At 44.1% G+C, this 24636-nt stretch overlaps 1 protein-coding gene across 7 annotated transcripts in view; it reads right to left on the bottom strand.

The window, feature by feature from the left end:
• atg13 (ATG13 autophagy related 13 homolog (S. cerevisiae)) overlaps positions 1-24636 on the bottom strand; it is a 90119-nt gene that overhangs the window by 25724 nt on the left and 39759 nt on the right. For 4 of the 7 annotated variants that reach the window (XM_067993684.1, XM_067993685.1, XM_067993686.1 and 1 more), the window contains 3 exons: positions 17930-18028; positions 12403-12496; positions 11432-11530 (listed from right to left, as the gene is read on the bottom strand). In XM_067993684.1, coding sequence (XP_067849785.1) covers positions 11432-11530; positions 12403-12496; positions 17930-18028 — 292 coding nt within the window. The remainder of the gene's footprint in view (positions 1-11431; positions 11531-12402; positions 12497-17929; positions 18029-24636) is intronic. The other 3 variants (XM_067993687.1, XM_067993690.1, XM_067993688.1) reach the window with 2 other exon arrangements.

The following is a 24636-nucleotide window of genomic DNA, read 5'->3' as shown; positions in this document are numbered from 1 at the left end:
ACATCAAAAAAACCTGGATAAAGAGACTGTGTCTGTTAGTTGGCTTCTTGGTGATGTATCCGGATTTCTAGCAAGCATTCCTCCAGCAAGAAAGGCATGCCCTGGGACAGTCTAGAACTTCAACCCAATGAAAGGATCTGGGACTTCTGAAGGTTGACTGAGAGGCTCAACTCTGATCCAGATCACATGCTACACTGTTCGCCAGATTTCTTCCTCTCCAATGACTCATCCTGAATACAGACATATGTCCAATAAGGAGTAGATTTGCTTCAAAACAGGGCTGCAATTATTAACCAGTAATGATGGAGCATAATACCATCATTACCTAAAACCAGAGACATTTTCTTTGATTGCTAGGCAAAAAAAAATCAGTGGATTTTGCCTGAAACATTAGATTAGAATAATCGTTTTAAATGACGTAACCAAGTCAGGAAAATTGAGTACTGTTGCTGATTCACCCACATCTTGTGTTGTTCAACACCACTGCCTCCCCCCACCCCCCCATCACTCTGTGTTGGCATGTCTACCCCATCACATAACCCCCTCACTTCCACTTAAGTGAACCATCCGTCACTTTCTATGCACTTCCTCAACTGCCCATTTATTCACCCACCACTGCCACTCATCCCAATTCCGATGCAACGTGATGTACCTGTCAGATAGTCACCCTCTGAGGCATATCTTTCATGGTCAGCTTCACCCCAAGCAATGCATTCGTAGGCGAATACGGCACCTTCAGTCACTCAAAGTTCTTTCTCCCCTTTTAGAAGAGAGCGCAAAACGCAAGGGAGAGGAGCAGAACTGGAGGTGGCCCACCACAGTGGAGGAAGAGGCCAAAGAAATAAGTCGGACCATCGCACGCCGATCCATCGGAGATGGAGAGACAGGCAACCTGCAGATGGCTGGTGACAGAACTTTTACATATTTCACACACATGATGAATTGATTTTATCAATGATATAGCCATGCCAGACCTCAGTGTGGTCATTGGAAAGATTCTCACTTTTGTGATGAATCATTAATATCGCTTTCTGTTGTCTTGTAGGGTCGTTACCCCTTCTGAGGGTGCACTGTCACATTACATACAGCCATGCACCAACGTTGATACTCGCACTTCGGTGGGTCCTGTTAAGACAGTTAGTTGGGTTGTCAACTGGTGGTTCACCACTTACAAGTGAGCACGAGCAGGCCCTGGCGGCAGGGGCAGCTGTGGAGAGCCAGAGACACACTCCTCTCCAAGTTCTGCTCAGCTGGGGACATAGATGCTGAACCCTGGGGGCCATCGTTGAGAAGGAGAATGATAGAGGTACAGCAGCAACTTGGCGAGGTAATGGAAAAAGTGCCACACATGCTCTCCATAATAGCGGAGAGGATGGAGGAGTCCAACTCCATTGCTAGTGGATTGGCGGCGCAGCTAAGTGCGAGAATGTCTGTGATGGAAAGAACGGCAGCCTCCATTGAGCTTCACGAGCGGCTCTTAAATGAGTCCATTCAGGCCATGACAGCGGCCGTGCGGACTCTGGATGCCAACATGACGGCCACCGTAAATAGGCAGACAAATACTTTAGTCATGGCCTTACAATGCGGCACATCTGCTCACCAACCTGCTGGCCAGCAGATGTTGCGCTGGCCCAGGAAAGGGATGATAGCTAAAGGGTACATGGAAGTGGGGACTCCACTCACAGCATTCCCACATGTCACTCGTTGCCCCCTCCTCAACCAGTTCCCACAATGCTGCCTCCTCTCCCGATGGCAGAGTCTGCCCCTGCAAAGGTGCATGTGGAGCAGTCTTTGGTGGGACCCTCAAGGACTCCAAAACCCAGAGGTCATAGGCTGAGAGCATCTCAGCTGTCAGGGTATGAATCTGAGCAACCTGCCAATACCTCTGCTGAAGCCACAGGGAATGCACCAGATAGAAGCAGTAGAAAAAGAAAGGCTAAGTAATTGTAATTCACCAAGGGTGTGCGATGAGCTGTCATGTTGTTAATTTATATTTTTTTTAATGGCACATTAAATTTGATCATTATCACCACCACGTCTTGGCCATTATTGAGTCCCTTTTGTGAATCCCTCCCTCTCATGTGCTTCATGAATGCCAAGATATGATGCCACCCATTAGGTGCATGTGCAATGGGTATATGTGTGGTTGGAGGACTGTTTTATACTGGGGGGAGGGGGGGGGGTGGTTGGGGTGGCTGGTGATGGTGGTTATTCCAGGCGGCTTGAGTATTTCAAAGCCTTCAATTTGCACATCTCATTGTGAGAACCTGTTAGAGATGAGGGAATCCCTGGCATCATGGGCAGCAATGTGCATGGCTGCTCTGGTGATGGGTTCCCCATCATCATTTTCCTCCTCCTCAGATGTGTTGTGGAATAGATCCATTGCACCCCCTATCCCGATTTTGTCAGTTTGAGGGGCTCCAAAATGTAGGTAAATTTGCCTGGACACAAGTATTTTCAGTCGCAACAAAGAAATCTCGGTCTAAACTCAAAGAACTCCCAGAAAAACGTTTGTCTGAGAGAACTGAGTGCCCAGCTGCAATACCTCACCTTTCACTGAGATGCAGGAAGACTCAATCAGAAGTAGTTAAATCCATTTCTGTTGCAGAATCCACAAAAAGTTAAATACTTAGGGCCCGATTTTAGCAGGACTGCGGGTTCTCGGCGGATGGGCTAGCGGGCGTGTGGGTAACGCGCCCGGAGAAATTAGTGGGTTTCCCGCGCGATCGTAGCAGGCAAACCACTAATTGGAGCCACTTACCTGCTCCTCCGGGTTCCCCGCTGCTGATCTGCGCGTCGGGCGGGCTGCACATGCGCAGTAAGATCTGTCAGCTGGAGGCGCTCTATTTAAAGGGGCAGTCCTCCACTGACAGATGCTGCAACCAATAGCAAAGATGACTGCATGGAGCAGCCCAGGGGGAAGGCTGTTCCCAGTTTAATGATGCCTCACCCCAGGTATCAATACATGGGGTGAGGAGGAGGGGGAGGACAGAGATCTTCCACCCGGCGGTCGGGAGGAAGCGGCCCGCCTCCGCCACCAGGAAGGCCTGGCTCGAGGTGGCAGAGGGGGTCATCTGCGCCACCAACATATCGCCCAACTGCACACAGTGCAGGAGGCGGTCCAATGACCTCAGTAGGTCAGCCACAGTGAGTACACGTAGTCCTTCCCCTACACTCCGTCTGCCACATCACTGCCCCCACCCCACATCTCCTTCGGCACTGCCAACACTACTCTGTCACATCACCCCTCATACCCACTCAAACCCCATCCTCATCTTACCTGCACCTACTCACCTCGCCAGTACTCATCCCGCCACTACCACTCAACCCAATCCTCATACAATCTCATGGTTCTATCTCATACTCACCCTCTCGTGCATCTCTTTCACGGCCAGCCTCACTCAACCTGCCACCACCTGTGCTGCAGCCACAGGGCATGCATCACATATGTGCAGTAGGCAGCGTAAGGCAAACGTGTCGTGAGCATGAAGGGGATGCACAAGGGTGTTTGAGGGTTTGAATTGGTTGTTACTTATATTGAATTTCGGAACAACTCACATCAAACATTATATTGGCACCACTACTGCCATGTCTTCGCGAATCCTGTCCGGTTTGTGCAATAATGCCCGCTCCTGGGTGTCACTATGAGGACCCACCACTGATGCCACCCATTGTGTCACTGCAGAGTGGGTGTAGGTGTATTTGCAGGGCTCTTCTGCGCAGACGACTGAGAGACATCGGGGATGTCCCCGGTTGCAGCCTGGAAGGCTGTGGAGCAGAAGTTCGGGAGGGCAGTGGTGACTTTGACAGCGACAGGTAGGAAGATGGTGCACGGGCCAGCCAGGAGCAGCTCGGCACGAAAGAGGCTGCAGATGTCCACGGATACACGTCGAGTGACTCTGAGCCTCCGTGTGCACTGCTGCTCAGAGAGGTCCAGGAGGCGCTGAGCCTCGGTCTGTGGACCCTGTGGCGAGGGTAGTGCCCTCTGCGACGCATCTCTCTCTGCGGTTGCCCTCCCTCCTGCTGTACAGGTGGATGTGTCACAGCATTCTGTTGTGGAGCTCCACGTGTCAGAGGTGGACGGCGTGGATGGCGAGGCTGGTGATACTGTTCGCCCTCCGAGGAGGTCATGACTGCAGCTACGGCGGCCCCCATCCTTAAGATGTACATCTGAGGGGGTCCGCAAGGTAGGTACATGTCTCCGGACCCCGGGGTAAGTGTGTAGGTTGGTGACTTTGACCATCAGGAGGAGGGTGGTGGAGGCCAAACTTTGTCCCAAGTGACAGAGTGGCCTCCTGCAAGGGGTGAGGGTCTCCCCCCCCTCCCACCTGTCAAATGGACCGTTGCAGCTGCCACAGGCTGACAGCTGCAACACGTCCATTCGAGCTGGGAGTGTTTCCCCCAGTGTGGGAAACAGTCCCACGTTGATCAAAAATCACACACAGTCCCTTAATCAGGTCAGTTAATGACCTGAAATACCAAACTAAATATTGTCAAGTGGCATCCCGCTGGCTTTAATTGCCTGCGGGATTCCCACCAGCGGGGGCTGCGCGCGCACGCCGGCGCGTCAGCGGGGAACCCGGAAGTGGGCGGAAGCGAGGCGGGATCCGGTCCCGCTCTTGGATTTCGCGATTTTCGGGGCCCCCCCGCCGAGAACCCACCCGATAGCGGGTTGTAAAATCGAGCCCTTAGTGTTTTAACTACCTGAATTGGCCCTTGAAATATCAGCCTGCTGGCTTTAAGTGGGGATGGGACTTCCGTGTTTCTGTTGTGCGCACGCACCCTACCGCGGCTGGGTTAAACCCGAAGTGGGTCCATTGGAGCCTGGATGCGGTCCCGCTACATAAAGCTGCTACTTTAACCTCCCAACCCCCCATCAACCCAACTGTTCATGGGGGTGAAAATTACCCCCAGTGTGTACTATCTACAGGATGCACTGCAGTAAGTCAACAAGACTACTCTGACAGCTCCTCCCAAACCCACGACCTCCAAGATTTGGAAGGACAACAGCAGCAGGTGCTTGTGAACACCATCACCTCTAAATTCTCCTCCAAGCCACACACCATTCCGACTTCGACATATATTGGGTGGGTCCCTTTACGCATGAGGCAAGTAGGGGTCACCCCAGCCTCTTGAAGTTGCAACTAATGGTGCTTTTCTTGTAATACCATTGGCCTCAAGGATGTGAAGTTATTCACTTTGGTAGGAAAAACAGAAATGGAGAGTATTTTTTAAATGGTGAGAGATTGGAAAATGTTGATGTTCAAAGGGACCTGGGTGTACTTGTACATGAGTCACTGAAAGCTAACATGCAGGTGCAGCAAGCAATTAGGAAGGCAAATGGTATGTTGGCCTTTATTACAAGAGGATTTGAGTGCACGAGTAAAGATGTCTTACTGCAATTATATAGGGCCTTGGTGAGCCTGCACCTGGAGTATTGTGTACAATTTTGGACTCCTTACCTAAGGATGTACTTGCCAAAGAGGGAGTGCAACGAAGGTTCACTGGACTGATTCCTGGGATGTCGGGATTGTCGTATGAGGAGAAATTGAGTAGACTTGGCCTGTACTCTCTGGAGTTTAGAAGAATGAGGTGATCTCATTGAAACATACAAAATTCTTACAGGGTTCAAGAGGGTAGATGCAGGGAGGATGTTTCCCCTGGCTGATGAATCTTTGGAATTCTCTACCCCAGAGGGCTGTGGAGGCTCAGTCATTGAGTACATTCAAAACAGAAATCAATAGATTTCTAGACAGTAAAGGCATCAAGGGATATGGGGATAGTGCAGGAAAATGGTGTTGAGGTAGAAGATCAGCCATGATCTTGTTGAATGGCAGAGTAGGCTCGAGGGGCTGGATGGCCTACTCCTGCTCCTATTTCTTATGTTCTTATGATATTTCAAACATCTTTAAACTGCAGATGAATCTTATCATATGTCCTTAGTCTGGACTTCCCATTTTTAAACATGCAGTATTTTTCATCCTTAGTTTTTCTATTATCATTTGATCTCATTCTTGAGAGTCTGTTCCAGGAAACACAGGATTGAGAGACACTGCACCTGGTAGGAGATGGGCTTTTCCAAGGTCCTAACTGTCACCATTCTAAGCCTTCAATTTGAGCCACAGTGCTAGCATGGTATCATAGTAGGTACAGCATAGGAGGAGGCCATTCAGCCCATCATGCCTGTGCTGGCTCTTTGAAAGAGCTATCCAATTAGTCCCATTGTCCTGTTCTTTCCCCATAACCCTGTAATTTTTTTCCCTTCAAGTATTTATCCAATTCCCCTTTGAAAGTTACGTCTGAAGTTTTGCAAATAACCAAATATACCTCAATTCCAAGTTGTCTGTATAACTGAAGGGACACTACACTAATACTGGAAAGATCTGTCATGTTATGTAAAAAATACAGTTTACTTGTTAGCACTGACTGCTAAGGCACTCCTGCCACCATGTACACTTAGCAGCTTGCAAGCAACAGCTTATCCATAGTGAAGCAGAAAGTGCTAGCTGTTAAAAAAAAAGTTCTTATTCCTTAATGTACCGACTAAATGTGCCAAATAATAGACTTTCTGGGTTGGTCCAAACTATGTAGATGGGTAAAAAAAACTTTAATTATTCACTTATTTATTGTCACAAAAATAATTTTACAAATGTAAAACATATTATCTCACAAATTGTTCTTTTTGATTGTGTTTTTTTCAATATAACATAGTAAAAACTGCCCACTTTCAGTTCACACAGTTAACAGGCATACACAGTCTGTGAGTTGCGACTAACTGACTAGAATTAGTGATTAGTTTGTCAATGTACAGTTAGCTAGGGTAAATAACACAGAGTATGTCTGTGTGCTGTGTAGTCACACATCTACTCATACACAAAAATAAAACAGAGCTCAGCATTATTTTTGCAAAATTATGGGACTAAAACTGGGATTGCTTTTTGCATCAGCATAGAAAGTTTTTTTTTTTCGGAAACACAATCAGCAGCTAGCTACCCCAAATCCTGTACCTTTTTTCAGAAGACCTGTTCAAATACCAACCGGGAGGGAGTTTAAAAGATTCTTAGATAGTGATAAAATGTAATTTTACACAATATTTGACTGATTATGCTTGCCCTGGATACACAGAAGGAAGTCTGCCTTTATGTCAAGGCCTGAATAAGGTTGAGAGCTTGTGTTGCAAGGCATTTATTTTTTTAAATTCTCTGATTGTTGTGGCCATGATGTACACACATTTTGTTCATTATCTTAGGCCATGGGAAATCAGGAGAGATGAAAATAGGACAGATGCATAGAAACAGGGAAACATAAGTACAAAAAAAGTGACTCAGAAGAAAATCAAAGTGGAAGACAACAGGTTTTACATTCATTTTTATGGCCACCATTTCCCCACGACTAAAATCTTCCCAATTCACTTTGCTCAGCTGAGAGGACAGGCTGGAGACCTGATCCTGTGCTTCTGCAATTTCTTCCTACAGCTAGAAGCAAGATGTTCCATGGCAAATGCCAGTGAAAATCTCCCTCAAGCGGACAAGTGCCTCGCATTCTCACAATGTCATGACTTTAATATGGTTGTTTCCCTCCATGTGTCCCTTTCCCCATTTTAGTGGATGTCAGCCACAAGGGGCTCGATTTTAGGATTGTGTTTCCGGCGGGTTCCCAGCGGGGTGGCCCCGAAAATCCCGATATCCGGTCACGTGACCGGATCGCGACGAAATCCCGGCCACTTCCGGGTACCGCGCTGACGTGCGGGGCTGCGCGCGCAAGCCCCGCTGGTGGGAATCCCGCAGGCAATTAAAGCCAGCGGGGTTCCACTTGAGAGTACTTACCTTGCTCGTTGTGGTCAGTTAATGAGCTGAAGCAGCTGTCAAAAGAGGAAGTGTGGGATTTTCGGTTCAAGGCAGTGAGTTTCCCACACTGGGGGAAACAGTCTCCCTCCAACCTGGCGTGTTGCAGCCAGCAGCCTGTGGCAGGTGCCAAGGTGCGCTCCACGGGGGAGAGCCCTCACCCACGCAGGAGGCCACTGCGTCACATAGGGCAACCCCTGCCCTCCACCACCCCCCGCCAAGCGAGAGGACAGACCGACACGAAACCGCAGCCCCAGTCCGAGGAACCACACACCTACCCTGCACAACCCCTCAGACCAACACCTGCCAGTTGGGTGGTGTGTGGAGACCCTCGGAGGACGAAGAGCATGACCAGCACCAGCAGCCTCGCAGTCCACGCCGTCCGCCGCAGAGACGTGGATCCCCCCAACACGGTGTTGTTGCACGCCCACCTGCACAGCAGGAGGGAGGGCTACCGCAGAGAGAGACGCGTCGCAGAGGGCACTACCCTCGCCACAGGGTCCACAGACCGAGGCGCAGCTCCCCGGACCTCTCCGAGCAGCAGTGCACAGGGAGGCGTAGATTCGCTCGACATGTAGTCGTGGAGATCTGCAGCCTCTTTCATGCCGAGCTGCTCCTGGCTGGCCCCAGCACCAACTGCTTACCTGTCGCTGGCAAAGTCACCACTGCCCTCCACACCTTCTCCTCCACATCCTTCCAGGGTGCAGCCGGCTACACCGCCGATGTCTCTCAGTCGTCTGCGCGGACGAGCCCTGCAAATACACCTGCACCTACTTTGCAGTAACACGATGGGTGGCATCAGTGGTGGGTCCTCATAGTGATACCCAGGAGCGGGCATTATTGGACACAACGGAAAGGATTCGCGGAGACATGGCAGTGGTGGTGTCAATATAATGTGTGCTGTTTGTTGCTCTGAAATTCAATATGGGTAACACCCAAAACAAACCCTCAGACACCCTTGTGCACCCCCTTCATGCTGACGAGACGTTTGCCTTACGCTGCCTACTGCACATATGTGATGCATGCCCTGTGGCGGCAGCACAGTTGGTGGCAGGTTGAGTGAGGCTGGCCGTGAGGGAGATGCACGAGAGGGTGAGTATGGGATGGAGCAATGAGATTGTATGAGGATTGGGTTGCGTGTTAGTGGCAGGATGAGTACTGGCGAGGTGAGTAGGTGGAGGTAAGATGAGGATGGGGTGTGAGTGGGTATGAAGGGTGATGTGACAGAATAGTGTTGGCAGTGCCGAAGGAGATGTGGGGTGGGGGCAGTGTTGTGGCAGATGGAGTGTAGGGGAAAGACTTCGTGTTCTCACTGCGGCTGACCTACTGCGGTCATTGCAGCGCCTCCTGCACTGTATGCAGGTGGGCGATATGTTGGTGGCGCAGGTGAACCCCTCTGCCACCTCGAGCCAGGCCTTCTTGGTGGCAGGGGCAGACCGCTTCCTCCCGCCCGCCGGGGGGAAGATCGGTGTCCTCCCCCTCCTCCTCACCCCATCTGATGATACCTGGGGTGAGGCATCATTAAACTGGGAGCAGCCTTCCCCCTGGGCTGCTCCATGCTGCAATTTGTCCCATTGGTTGCAGCATCTGTCAGTGGAGGACTGCCCCTTTAACTAGAGAGCCTCCAGCTGACAGATCGTACTGCGCATGCGCAGCCCGACCGACGCGCAGGCCAGCGCCGTGGACCCCGGAGGAGCAGGTAATTGATTCCTATTAGTGGGTTGCCTGCTACGATCGCGTGGGAAACCCACTAATTTTGCCGAGCGTGTTTACCACGCTCCCGGAGGACCACCCGCTGGGAACCCGCAGGCCTGCTAAATTCGAGCCCAAGGACTCTGCTATCGAACATGGAGATCCAATCCCTGCATCAGTGTCATTTAGACAGAGATCATCACCTGGGATTTAGAATTCTTTTGGGCAGTGACTCATGTACAAGTACACCTTGAAAAAGTAAACTACATCTTTTAAAAATATACTCCCGGTTTCATGTTATTTTAAGACTGTCTTATACATTGGGCACATCTTCCCCATCCAACACACCTGGTACTGCAAAATTCTAAAGTTGTTGCTTTGATGTCACTTCATATATAGACAGAGAAAGCCAGCAATACTTTTCTATGGAGCTTCCAGATCTTGCCTCAACTAATACAGACTAAAAAAAAAATTGGCAACAAGGCACTTTAGTGTAAACACTACATTTGAGATTTATCTGTCAGAGGTGTAGCTCTCTCAAGACTACAAGCATGAATAGCAATTAGGTCTGCTGCTGTCCAGGGACACTCACATTGTTTTTTTTACTTCACTTTAATTACTTACAATTACGCTGGGGTTGGATTCCACAGATGGTGGTACCTCACACAATTTTGGTCAAGATAGTGAGCGTGGGAATTTAGTCAACTATTGGGAGTGCAAGTGCATTGCAGTGGAGATGTGTCTTCTCCTAACCTAACATCCACATGTAATCTGGAGTAGGAACCTTGGTGGATTCATTTCTTCACTGGTCCAGGGACACTGGGGCAATTGTAGCCCTCTACCATTGCCCTGGTTGAGGTTGGCTAACTTAGTTCAGATCAAGCATGAAACCGGATCCAGTTACACACCACACAGACCATTTAACTTAAAAAAAAAAGACAGGTAGGCTATAGTCTACTCCTCTTACTTTAAAGATGGTTAATTCAAATGAACTGATAATTCAAATTTTTAGCACTAAATTCTTATTTTGCTGTGTTATTTGCATTTTTTAATTCAAATTATTGGGTAAATCAAATTTTTCAGTGCAAAAATGACTTTGAATTATCAGGAATAGACTATAGTTACAAATTTTACCCATAAAATATGGCACATGAGTCACACCATCAGATCAATTTTTAAGACCCCTAATATAGGGGAGCTACATGGAATTTGTTTCTTCTTTCAACCAAACAGCAATCTAAGACATATGAAGGAGTAGAAAGTCGAAGGAGGATCACTTTTTGTTCCAAGTATTTGCCATTTTATAGTGGGATAAAAAGGTATCACAAAAATCTTCTTTCACTTTTGTTTTTACAACATTGAACGTTTTGACCTGCACAGCTACCTGCCTGGTCAGGTCTCCCTCAGACGTCTCCATCGCTGCCAGCTCACTTGTGGATGGCGAGCAGCTCACTTTGATTTGGTTGACTGCAGTGGCAGCCCAGGCTTTGGCCCGGGGTGAAAGTCAATCTGGAGATGTCGGTAAACCACGTTTTTGGCTGAAAGGATTGCTTCCTGCAGAAAGCTAGTTCCAGTTAGCTTTTAGGCAAACTGGAAGTCATGGCCCTTGCTGAAATTAATTGAGACCCTACAGGGCACCTCCCAATCAGTGACAACAAAGGCTACAAAAGCACCAAGTTAGAACAAACCTGGTGGGTCACCCTGTAGTGCAGAAAAGGTTTTCTCACAACAAAAATACTTTGAACATTAAGAACTCCATTGGTTTTTCCTTCCCAGTTAAGTCTGGAAAAAGGTCCAAGAAGTAATTTAAGATTTGGTGTGGCCTGAACAATTTCTTGTTTGGCTTCAAACAAACTTTGGCCGATAACTTGCAATTGCCTTCTATTATAACTCACTTGATGCGTAAAGGTCAAACCTAGCATGGGAACCTTCAGAGTGTCCATCACCATTGGCTTGGAAGTCTGAAAATGTGTCTTACTAACAGTAAACACACACTATACACAAACATACACATACACAAAAGAGAAAAAGAAGAGAAGGAAAACAGAACTTAGAGAGAAAAAAACTAAGAGTTTCTCATGCATCCAAATCTCAACTTTGAAATGCGAGTTAACAATATTTGAAAAAAGACATTTCAAAAACATATTTATGAAAGCCAAGCCATCATTGTGAACATCTAAACTGACAACTAGTGCAGCTTGGTGATAAAACAAAGAGCTATAGAGCTACATTGAACATGGCTGCAATCTCATCCATTTATATCTATCTTTGGTGGTCAATTCAAGCCTCCAACTAGTTGCTTGTGGGGTTGAGTTCCAAAGCCCCAATGGAACCCAGATTGAGAGATTTCAGATTTTAAATTTCGGCTTCCCTCCCCCTCAATTTTCTCCGAGGTCTTAATGCCTTGCTGGACTATAAACTCCACAGGTACCAATCACCTAAGGGGCTATTTTTCATATGTGAACCTAGACAGTGAGGTTTGCCCGACTGTGGAGTCACCACAGCCGAGCCAGATTCTGTCCACACAGCAGGGATCACTTGATAATGATCAGCAGTGAGAGCCCTGGCCAGTTTATTCTGGGGATCAATTAGACACCTCAAGTTATTACAAATGATTTGAATTAATTAGATCTCTACCTATTCCTTGGAAACAATTTTACAACACCAAGTTATAGTCCAGCAATTTTATTTTAAATTCACAAGCTTTCGGAGGCTTCCTCCTTCCTCAGGTGAACGTTGTTGGAAAATAAGCACTGTCGAAGGCTGCTACTATGCCCTGCTGAGTCTCTATCCTAGAAAGAGTCTGGGCTAGAACAGCATTTCATTAATCAGTTATAAACTGGATAGGCTGTTTTCTGCTCCTTACCTGTGAGGGAGGAGAAGTGGAGAAAGAAGTAGTGCAGACTTCCTGGGAGTCTTCCACAGAGGGAAAAGTCCCTGCATCGTCTTCGCCAGTTGCCCTGCAAAACCCATCAACAATGAACATTTTGGTCTACTTTATGCACTTTTTCATACCACGGCCAAAGCTGTACTTCGAGTGAAGGTAAACTTTACTCAGATTTGCACCTATATTATACAACAACAATGAAGCATTTTATTAAACATGATTTACGAATTTCATTACTATCTAATTCCCTGGTAACGACTATTTTTCCAGCCTAGTTCTCACTTCAAAGATTTGATGAACAATGCAACGCATCCAAAGCTTCAAGTCCTCACAATGGGCTTAACATAGCTAGGGGCCGTAGAATTCTGTGGTAAGCCTAACCAAATTCTACAGCATGAAAATGCAAATTCTGCAGCAAGTCTGTCCAGTTTTGGGGGACATCTCCATTTCATATTTAAAATACTGCTTAAAAAACAATGCCTTTTGTTGAGAGAAACTTGTACTTTAAACCGTTTGAAATTAGTTTACCCTGCTCAGCGCCTGAGTTTCCATTGCATTGCACAGCCGTTTACAGTGATAGTTGCCACTTAGCACCTAGCTGTCTCACCTGACTTTTCACTTAGTCAGGTGGTCCGAAATGTAATCAAAACTGATGGCTTTTCATTTTGTGAACTGGTATTTACAACATTGTATCTCCTAGTATATTGAGCAGAGCCTAAACTTTAAAAGGTACTGTTCAAATGAAGTTTTCCCATGTCAAATTAGAGCTTAAAAAGTATCTCATGGTATTTTTGAAGTGACAGTGAGAGCAGCACTTCTTGATGACAGACAGATACAGCAACCAGTTGGCGTTACATTCAATACCATTTACTTGGGTCACTGCCACATTAAACAAACTAGAAATTGGATTGTTAGAATTTTAGAACAGAAAGAAATACCTCTGCTATGCTTACCATACTACCAGATTGTAATAAAAAGCCATCTGGTTCACTAATGTCACCTGCCACCCCTACCTGGTCCTAGTCTACGTGGTTGACTCTTCGTGTCCTCTGAAGTGATCTAGCAAGCCACTCGGTTATAAAATCAATCAACACGTTGAAGATAGCCCACCACCACCTTCTCAGAGCAACCAGGGTTGGGCAATAAAAAGGATTTTAAATTGTAAACACTTGCATTTTACGCACTTAGAACACAGAGGTTGAGCTGTGCAACTGGGCTTCTGCAAAACCACGAGCTGAAATCAGTGGGGTTAGATAATTGGAAATCCTGCTTAGCAGGTAAACTGCATAAATGGGAAGTGGCTGGGGATTAATAAGCTGTAAATCAATGGGGATGAGAGGATCGGTATTCGAACATATGAACTAAGAGCAGGAGTAGGCCATTTAGCCCCTCGAGCCTGCTCTGCCATTTGATAAGATCATGGCTGATCTGACTGTGACCTCATCCCTGCTTTCCCCGTCTACTTACTATAACCTTTGAATCCCTTGTTAATCAGGAATCTATCTAACACAGCCTTAAAAATATTCAATGACCCTGCCGCCAACGCTCTCTGGGGAAGGGAGTTCCACAGACTTACGATGCTCAGAGAAAAAATTTCTCATCTCATCTCCATTTTAAATGGGAGACTCCTTATTTTTTAAAACTGTGGCCCCTAGTTCTAGTTATTTTTAAACTGTGGCCCCTAGTTCTAGTCAGTATCATTCAGATTTGAAACACCATACACTTTGTTCCAACTCACTTTGAATGGGGAAAGCTGGCGGGGGGAGCGAGAAGTAGAAAAAGGAAAAAAAACAGCAGGGGAGAAATTCCACAGCTTGGAATTGCAGAGCAACCATAGCCTGGACTTAGTGAAAGCCCTTTTAACAAAAAATAGAAAGGCCACTTTTCTCTAATTAATGAGGTTCTAACAAAACTGCTGTAATACGTGCCTTTAGCAAGTTCTTAATTAAACAAGAATTCTGCACTTGGATGAACCGTTTTTGCAGGCCAGAACTGTTGGCCTCATGTCAAGGGATCATAGATACCCCATGGATTATTGGCATATACCAATTTGCAGGTAATGTCAGAATCCATACAACATCTCAAACACAATCCAGCCACGTGGCGATGCAAACCTTAAATAATCTGGAAACGGAACAAGAAAAATTTCCAACAGTGGGCGAGTCAGCCTGCAGCCAATTAGACAAGTCATGATGTGGAGATGCCGGTGATGGACTGGGGTTGACAATTGTAAACAATTTTACAACACCAAGTTATAGTCCAGCAATTTTATTTTAAATTCACAAGCTTTCGGAGATTTTCTCCTTCCTCAGGCAAATGTTTCGAGATCTTGAAACATTTGCCTGAGGAAGGAGAAAATCTCCGTAAGCTTGTGAATTTAAAATAAAATTGCTGGACTATAACTTGGTGTTGTAAAATTGTTTACAATTAGACAAGTGTCATAGCAGAGACCTGTTCCACTCTGCTCCAGCCAGCACTGTTTATGGGACAGTGTGTAGGAGTGGAGGCTAGGTTTCCACTGCAGAGAGAAAGTCTATAACCTCTGCTGGTACACTTTAGGTTTTCTAAAAGCCCTTTTTGATCTGGATATATACCTGAAGCTAACTTTTGTCATAAAAATCCCACATTTAGGAACTATCAACTGGGAAGAATTCTTCTGGACCGATCTCTAATCTTTCTGAGAGAAACAGTCTTCTCAAGACTACCTACCTCCAATAAAGGGTGCCACAATGCAGGTTCACATTCAGGATTCCTCACTCTGAGTAACCAATCTCAAATGTACAACCCTGAAATGTACCCAGACTTCAGGTGGGTTATGTGCTACCCCAAATCCTCCATCCTGGCTACTTCTTGTGCAGATTCCTCTGAAAATTGCAAGCTCCAAGCACAGATGGAAAGGTATGTGCCACAGCTCATGCAATGGACACTAGCACTGGCAAATGTAGGACCAAGCGGTAGCCCTGGAGGATCATTAAACCCAGCCCATCTGTATATCCACATGGCAACACCAGCCAACATCAACAACAACTACTTGCATTTATATAGCGCCTTTAAAGTAGAAAAGGAGGGGGGAAAAAATACAAACCTATCTCTATATAGAGCCAAGGATCTCTGCATGGCATTATATCAGCTTAATTATTTTGCAACTGGAAAAGCAAAGGCAGTATTAACGTTGAACTTAAAATAAATAAAAATGCCTTCAGTGGAATGTTAGAAATATAAAAGCTTAAATGGGCTTTGAGTTGCCGCGGAAACATGGTAATTTCTCTGAAAATGTGTATCTCTGGCACTTCTGAGGCCACTGCCAGTGCTGTCCAGTAACATAAGCAAACAATAGGACAATACAAGAATTATAAGAATAGATAGATGACAGAGTGTATACTTCATATCTGTAACAGGGGGCTGGATGGGTTCTTAAACGACATCAGCAGTTTATGTCTTCCCAAACCTCATATCATTCTTCAGCTGAGACAGCAGCCAACCCATAAGCTGCTTCCCATGCTACTCTCAACTGGCAACTGGGACAACTGTGCCTTCAATCTTCCACCTCCCCCTTAGGGGTGCACGTAACCTCTCCCATTCCAAAAGCCTGACCTAGACTGGCAACTCTATATAATGGGAATCACTGGCTATACTCCTTGGCCCAATATGTTGAAGCAGCATAACATCACACGACAGAGCCACCCCTAATGTTTTTTTGTTGTTCTTTTTGCAATGCAATATATTATGCAGGCTTCCATTTGCATTCTCCCCAGTAATTCCTAAAAAATTATGTTATATTGAAACAGAGAGGATCAATGCAAATCCTCACAGAAAAACAGGAGGAACTTTAACCTATCCAAATAATTTGTTTGATGATCTCTTTTTCATGTGAACATATTAAGTATATTCTGCATGCTGCTACTGGTGAAGGTTTAATGATGCTGCAATATTTTCATTTGCCCCCCACCACCCCTGATAGCAAAGGCGTGATATTACTCTTATCTAACAATAAAAAGGGTAATGCCATGCCTTTACAATTGTTTAAAGTTAGTTCAGCTATTTTCAGTTTTACTTCGGGGTTGATTCATAGCTGCCACTTAAATAATCCCAGGTTTTCAAATGGTGCACAAGTAGAAACTTAGATTCCAAAAGTTCTAGGGGCCACTGGACAGCACTTTCAAAGAGCCGGCACAGGCACGATGGGCTGAATGGCCTCCTTCTGTGCTGCAAGATTCTGTGATTCTATCTCCATTGCCAGAAGTGCGGTGGGATGGTCTTCCGCCTGCCAGTCTGCCCCAGCTCTGATACCACCTCAAATCCTAGGATTGGACACATCTGCATGAAAGCAATAGACACCCATGCCATTTCTGCTGTTCGCCTGGTGGGGGGCCAGGAAATTCCCAGCAGCACCTTGCTGCTCCATCGGGGTGGGGGGGGGGGGGCAGGCTGTTTTGGCCAAAGAACACCAAAATGTTTGTTTTTAAAAAAGTATTGATTTTGAAATTGTCGTTTCTTAATAGCTGTGAAGAAACTGGCATTTTGAGCCTCACTTCTACCTGGATGTTATCCTGGCTTGCAAGCATCCTGCATGATGCAGGAGCAATTTGTGTTGGGTATAAAGGAGGCAGGACTGATGGGATGCCGGCAGGCAATGCCATCCCACCAGTTCCTACTCTTCCTCTGACATCAGCAACAGGCCTGTACCCATTTCTGGCAGAATGTTTCTACGTTAAAAAAAGAATGACGACCTAGCGGAACTGGGGCCCAATCCAAATTCTGGCCCACCCTCCCAGCTTAAACCACTTTAGGACCCTCTCAGGAATTTCAGAGTCATAATCATAAAGCTGTAGACGAAACCTATTTTGACAATTCTAAAATGGTAGCACTGAATAACTCCTATTTTTCTTGGTTTTACCATTCAATAGTGCCAGCTGTTGTTGCTTCTCTAGTCTTCTGCACATTTACATGCCAGTGCTTTACAGAATACAGTATTTGTTCCTGGACTTGGTTTAGAAATGTACATTTTTAATTTTAGTCGAATACTAAGAGGGCTAAATAAGCATTAACTGGTGTCTTTTATCTAAAACTGAAGAAGGACAAGGGAATAAAGAGAGACAAAAAGGAACATGGAAGATGAAATGAAAACAAAAACTGTGAAATAAAACGACAATGAATTGTCTTCATTCTGCTTTTTAAAAATTTGTATTAAATTGCATGCTGTGAAATGAAATATTTTTCCATATTTTGAACCCAGTGGCAAGTATAGCATTTGTGCGAAGCAGAGTAAAGCACCCTCTACACTGTCAACCACAAAAATCAAAAGCGCGCCCCTACTCCATCAGAGACATCTCAATTCCTCACAGCATCTTAGCCTAAAACTAAACTAAAATTGAATTATGGGCAATTTTATGCTTCAGATGGGTTCTTCTGGCAACTTGAATAAGCTATCTAAACTGATATCCTGATTCCACAGTACAGCTAACAATCTGTTCTTTATACTTAATGACTATTGTTGCTGTCCCACCTGTAGTTACATGGGTGTAGTGGTGAAGATCCACTATAGGGACGATCTACAAAGTGGTCTATGATAATCCCCATGATTGGCTGGGTCCGCTCCAGCTGCCTGTGAAATAATTCAAAGTAAAAATTATAACTTAAAAGAGCTCCTAAAAATGACAACCATATATGTCCCTTGATCAACTTAACCGGTCATGGAAAATGTTAAGCAGTGGGGTGAAGGACTAACCTGGTAAAAGAGAGTCACTTTTCCAAAATGATATCTAGTCAACATTAAAAAAAAATGTAGCACAGGAAGAGAAATAACCGGAGCTATTCTGCTAAACAGGGTCAAAGTCAAATGAATAATGGTTATTCATTAATAAACTATGGCAAAAGGTCTCTCAAGCCAGTTGTCACTGAATCACGAGAAACTGTATGGCGCCATAGATAAAATGGCAGAGATAGATGTCCTTGCCTTTCACAACAAAAATAGAACACAGCCAATGACAGAGGAGAAAAAAATTACAACAGACCCGGTTGACAGTGATGTGTTTCCGAAGGCTAAAACAAATTGCACTTGTTGAAGTACTATGTAGAGGGAGAAAGCGCCCATGTTCCTTCCCACAGTTCTGTGTTTTATGTCAAAAGATGCATATAAGGTTTATTGGTATTCTGGAGGTATTTATCCCTTCATAAAGTCTACCGATTTCTCTCCCGTATAATAATTACAAAGCAACAATTGGATAAGGGAATTCTAACAATGCATTAACTGTCAAGAGCCATGGAATGAGGTTGCACAGAAATCTGATCTCTGTTCTACTCTCTCAATTGGAGCCACACCGAGTGTCAAGGCACTGAGCAGAGGACGTGACATCTCCCTGCCTTGGGGTGGATGGTGAGCAAAGAAAAATCATGGAGGGAATGTCATCCTTAGTGGATCAAGGAATGGAGATGATTTACATGAAGAATAATGAAAGTGTTTTTAAAAAGCAGTCTTCTGAGCCACAAGATTAGATTACAGCCTTGAATTCACTTCACATTTATAATATGCAGTTTTGATAGAACCAGTTTACAGCACAGGAGGAGGCCGACCAATCATGTCCATGCCGGCACGATACAAGAACAATCCAAAACTAATCTAAATGCCCCACTCTCTCTACGTATCCCTGTACGTCCCTCTGCTTAAAATATTTATCCAGTTTTCCTTTAAGAGATACATAGTTTCTGCCTCATTACATACTCCAACAGTGTAAAGAAAATTCTCCTAATCGCTGTCCTCACTCTCAGTGACAACTTTAAATTGGTGACTCCTTTTCAATGATTCTCCAATCAGAGAACATAGATGTTCCCTATTTACTGTATCAAAACCCTTCATAATTTTAAACTAATGTTGAATCTGATATTAAGTTTCCTCAGCTCCAAGTGGAAACAGTATTTCAAGTCTCTCATCATAACTGGTTAAGTGACAGGAAACGGAAAGTAGTGGTAAACGCTTGTTTTTTGGACGAGGAAGGTATACAGTGGTGTTCCCCAGGGGTCGGCAATAGGACCACTGCTTTTTTTGATTGATATTAATGATTTGGACTCGAGTGTACAGCGCACAATTTCAAAATTGCAGATGACACAAAACTTGGAGGAAAGTAATAGACTTCAAGAGGACATAGATAGGATGGCGGAATGGGCAGACACATGGCAGATGAAATTTAACGCAGAGAAATGCAAAGTGATACATTTTGGCAGGAAGAACGAGGCGAGGAAAGGCAAGCTAAATGGTACAATTATAAAGGGGGTGCAGGAACAGAGAGACCTGGGGGTACGTGCGTACAAATCTTTGAACATGGCAGAACAGGTTGAGAAAGCTGTTAAAAAAGCATACGGGATCCTGAGCTTTATAAATAGAGGCATAGAATACAAAAGCAAGGGAGTTATGTTGAACCTTTATGAAACACTGGTTTGACCACAACTGGAGTATTGTGTCCAATTCTGGGCACCGCACTTTAGGAAGGATGTCAAGGCTTAGAGAGGGTGCAGAAAAGATTTACTAGAGTAGTTCCAGGGATGAGGGACTTCAGTAACTGGAGATACTGGAGAAGCTGGGGTTGTTCTCCTTAGAGCAGAGAAGGTTGAGAGGAGATTTGATAGAGGTGTTCAAAATCATGAAGGGTTTAGATAAAGTAAATAAAGAGAAATTGTTCCCATTGGCGGAAGGGTCGAGAACCAGAGGACACAGATTTAAGGTGATTGGCAAAAGAACCAAAGGCAACATGAGGAAAAACATTTTAACCCAGCGAGTGGTTACGATCTGCAATGAGTTGCCTGAAAGGGTGGTGGAAGCAGATTCAATCGTGGTTTTCAAAAAGGAATCGGATAAATACTTGAAGGGAAAAAATTTGCAGGGCTACGGGGAAAGAGCGGAAGAATGGGTCCAACTGGATTTCTCTTACAAAGAGCCGGCACGGGCTCAGTGGGCTGAATGGCCTCCTTCTGTGCAACCATTCTATGAACTATATTTTCCCATCTCTGACATCATTCTGGTGAATCTGTGATGTACACATTTTGTTCCAAATTTATGACTTGGATTTAATTTAGTGCCAATGGGAGACATCAGTGCACTTGGTTAACAACTGAGCATTAATTGCTGCAAGTTTATGGTGAACAGTTGGCAATTCATTATTTTAAAACTTTCAATGCTCAACATGTTGAAGATGTGTTAACTCCAATAGATCCCGTTTAATTGAGCAATGTTTAATTTCAAAACCTGCTTCAGTGAGTTCACATAGTGATGTAGTTTCTTATGTAAATTCTACCTGCTTAATATTGAATATGGCTATTTTATAGGAAGAGTCTATGAATCAGCACGAAAATGGCATGTTTACATAATGTTTGGTCCTCAGACTGAACTCAAACAAATTATCTTTGTGCTGTTGTGCTATCAATATTTGATGGCACAACAGCACAGTATAAGCCTGCCCTGTAAGACAAATTACAAGAGACATGTTTGATTTTAAAAATTGACTATCCTTTCATTATTTTATTTCATATATATTTTTTCTACCTCCATGCTGTCCAAATGTATAAATTATTAAGATTCTGCAAAAGGACAGCAGAGCAGGAAAAATAGACCTCCCCTTCTCTCATTTATTTCAATGGAAGTACTTTAAAATCTTAGAACAATCACGAGTTGTTCTTCACAGTTAGCACTGTTCACTACGTGACAACGTATTTTGCAAGCTAAGTGAATGTCAGGAGCACAGGAAATTGACAAATCTCACTGAAAACTGTATTCTGCTTATTGATGTATTTCATATGAAATAAATTAATTTGTTGAACGGCAGTCGTGCCTTGTCTCGATAGTGATTTTTAGTCCACCTTCCATAAAAAGGAGAATTTATGTGGCAGTACGTGCAATACTACAGTAGCTGGTATACGTAATAAGGGTTCTCTGTTATGATCCCTGGGTCACACTACCGTTTAACTAAATATTGGACAGTAAAAGATGCACTCTGGATTATTGGGAGCACAAGGTCCGCTTACAGGAGTGACCGGTGATGTTGATCCAGAGAGATCAACCAGCGCAAAACCTGAACATTGAGATATTGTCCTGTAAGAATATCATAGTGGCCAAGTCAGTCTAAAAGACTGAATGGCCTTTGTATGTTCTTATAATTTTATGCAACTAAGTGAAATCTGCTGCATCCAAACATGTAAAGGGTCGGTTCATGAAAAATTACTATCCTAAAATATAATTCAAGGTGACAGTTATTGCAGAATAAGACATGGACATGGACATGACACATATTTTGTGCGCTACGTAAGGACATATCCTAAAACTGGGCCAGGATTTCATTAGTAATAGTGACCAATGTATCTTCAAGATGTGATGGATCTTGCTTAATATTTCAAACAGTGGAACAAGTACACATACAAAGATTTTCCAACTACTGGGGGAGACAGGTGGGAAGGAGGTACTTTATTGTGTAAGTTTGCCGTACACATTCCAACTGCTGTTTTCAAAATGTTTCAGTAATTTCCAGAGAAACATAGTATTCTAATGTTATCAGACTCTAAAGGAAGAATGAATGACAAAGATGATGCCAATCCTTTCCAGGCCAAACCATCCTCCATGTGTGCTGAAAAATCACCCCGCAATGTTCCTATATTACATGTCTTGAGTTTGGCAGTTTTTGCCATAATCTCTGAGAATGGCATCTGGGATGATAGTTGACTATTGGAAACAAGGGTAATATTTCACATCTCTCCTGACAACTATGTAGCTCAGGGATGTTGAGATGAATACAAGTATTGGTTGCTTTGGAGACTTGTACCTTTGTAGGTAAAGTATCAACAACACTTGCATAGCACAGGAATAATCATTCCACAGCTGAATGAGATTTTAGAATTTTAAGAAGTGATAGTAATTTTTTCTACTGCCGTTTAGTGTTTATATTGTATGACCAGTTTTTAATTTAAACTATTCTGCTTCCTGGAACTAACAGTGACAATATCCTAGGTGAAGTCTACATGGCATCTTGCAACTTGATTTCTTCTGGGTCATTTGGCAACCAATTTGATGGTTTACAACAAATTCCACCTTGAATTCAATCTCATTCTCAATTAGATAACACTTTCCTCTCCCTTACTCAGGTATTTGTACTATTCCCCCATAATTATCCATCTAGGCTGAATACACATTCTGAACAGTAAATCTAGTCCATAAAGTACCTCTACACATACAACTCTCACTCCTGATTGGGAGGGAAGGACATTCTGACATAAAGTATGCAGAATGATTGCAGTATCAGGATGCATCATCCAGAAAGTATATCTTTAGCCTAAATGCTTTGGCTTTGCACCCTGAATTAACTAACTAGATATTCTGTACTTCAAACTCTTCATACATGCTGCCCTTTTATAAATGTAAATTTTAGCTATCTCCTTTCCTCTGAGGCTATGATTCAATTTTTTAAAAACCCTTCCTGTTAAAGAATCAATCCAATACCCTAGTGAAGTCCTTTCTTCACGTCAGCTAGAGCAACAGACACGATAAAAAGCCTACAAGAACACAGGTACAAGAGCAGGTGGTGCGTCCCATTGATCCATGGCAGCTCAATTTTTTTTCATCTTAATTTCCTATCTTTTCTCTATAGCCCTCAACACCGTTGCTTCCTAAGTATTTAGCCATGATGTGGAGATGCCGGTGATGGACTGGGGTTGACAAATGTAAGGAATCTTACAACACCAGGTTATAGTCCAACTGTTTTATTTGAAAATCACAAGCTTTCGGAGGCTTTCTCCTTCGTCAGGTGCGCTCACCTGACGAAGGAGAAAGCCTCCGAAAGCTTGTGATTTTCAAATAAAACAGTTGGACTATAACCTGGTGTTGTAAGATTCCTTACATAAGTATTTAGCGCCCTTTTAAACACCTCAATTGATTATGCATCTATGGCCTGCTGGCCAATGAATTCTGTATTCACACAACTTTTGTGTGAAAAAGTTTTTTTCCTGGATTCACTTGTTCCAATTCTATGATGTCCCCTTGTTCTGGATTCCTACCAGAGGAAGGAGTTTTCCCTATACCCTGTCAATCCCCTTCGTTATTTTAAATAGCTCAATCAGATCATCTCTTAACCACCTCATTTCTGGAGAATACAACCCAAGTTTACCCAGTCTATCATCATAACTCAGTCCCTTCATCCAAGGTAATAAATACCCTGGTGAATGCTCATTCCCTTCAAGGTCAGTATATCCTTCCTAAAGTGTTCTCCAGCGTTCTATCAGATCTGTTGTTGTACAAACAGCAGCTATTTGTTGTCCTTTTGGCTGAATTAAGTTTCAAAAATGAATTAAACTGAGAGCAAGAGCAACAGAGCAAAACTACACTCCAAGGTTTTCCAATAGTACAACTTACTTCCTGAGAAGAGAAATGCTTCTAACCTCTCGGCAAAATCCAACTTAATGATCAAGAGATTGCATTATTATTCAGGTTCCCAAATTCACATGCACACCTTTAAAAGGCAAGGGGCCAGATTTTGCTGTGTATGACAAATGAATGGCGCTATTTGTTCATTAGACTTACACTTGCCCATAGACTTTTTGGGGGGTTTTGCACGGTAAATTGCTGTCAATGGGACAGCCAAATGGAATGACGCCCTCTGGGACCTGTGTGAACAGGGCAAGCAACTGTCCATCTCCTTAACCAATCAGATTGAAGAATCATTAATAAGCAGCGCAGAGTCTGAACCAGGAAGTGTAAGTTAGAACAGTGAATTCAATGCCAAATAAAGTACAGAAAGCAAAATAAAGAGGGAAAGAAAGAGTGAATTAAGAGACAGAGATAAAAGAGACAGAAAGAAAAAGTTAAAAAAAATACTCTTTCAATTTTTTTTAAAACACAGAAATCGGGAAGTTGCTGTCCGAGATACTCTGCTCCTCCAAAAGCTGCGTGAAAACAGTAACGATTTCATAATAATTAAGCGCTGAATTGGCCATGATCATTTTGAATGGTGGAGCAGGCCCGAAGGACCGAATGGCCTATTCTTGCTCCTATTTTCTATGATTCTGAAGGAATGAGATTCCACACTTGTAAAAATTAATTTTCAGTGCCAGACAGGTTGTTTGGCAGCAATTAAGACTTACCATGCCATTAAAAAAAGAGTACTTACAATAGAATGGACATACCCTAACTTTTTTTTGGTGAATTTAATCCATATCTATGAGGTAAGTACAGGAACA

Source organism: Heptranchias perlo, chromosome 12 (genome assembly GCF_035084215.1).
Source record: "Heptranchias perlo isolate sHepPer1 chromosome 12, sHepPer1.hap1, whole genome shotgun sequence".
Taxonomy (NCBI): domain Eukaryota; kingdom Metazoa; phylum Chordata; class Chondrichthyes; order Hexanchiformes; family Hexanchidae; genus Heptranchias; species Heptranchias perlo.
Note: the sequence above shows the minus strand (reverse complement) of the source record. Positions and strands in the feature narration are given on the sequence as shown.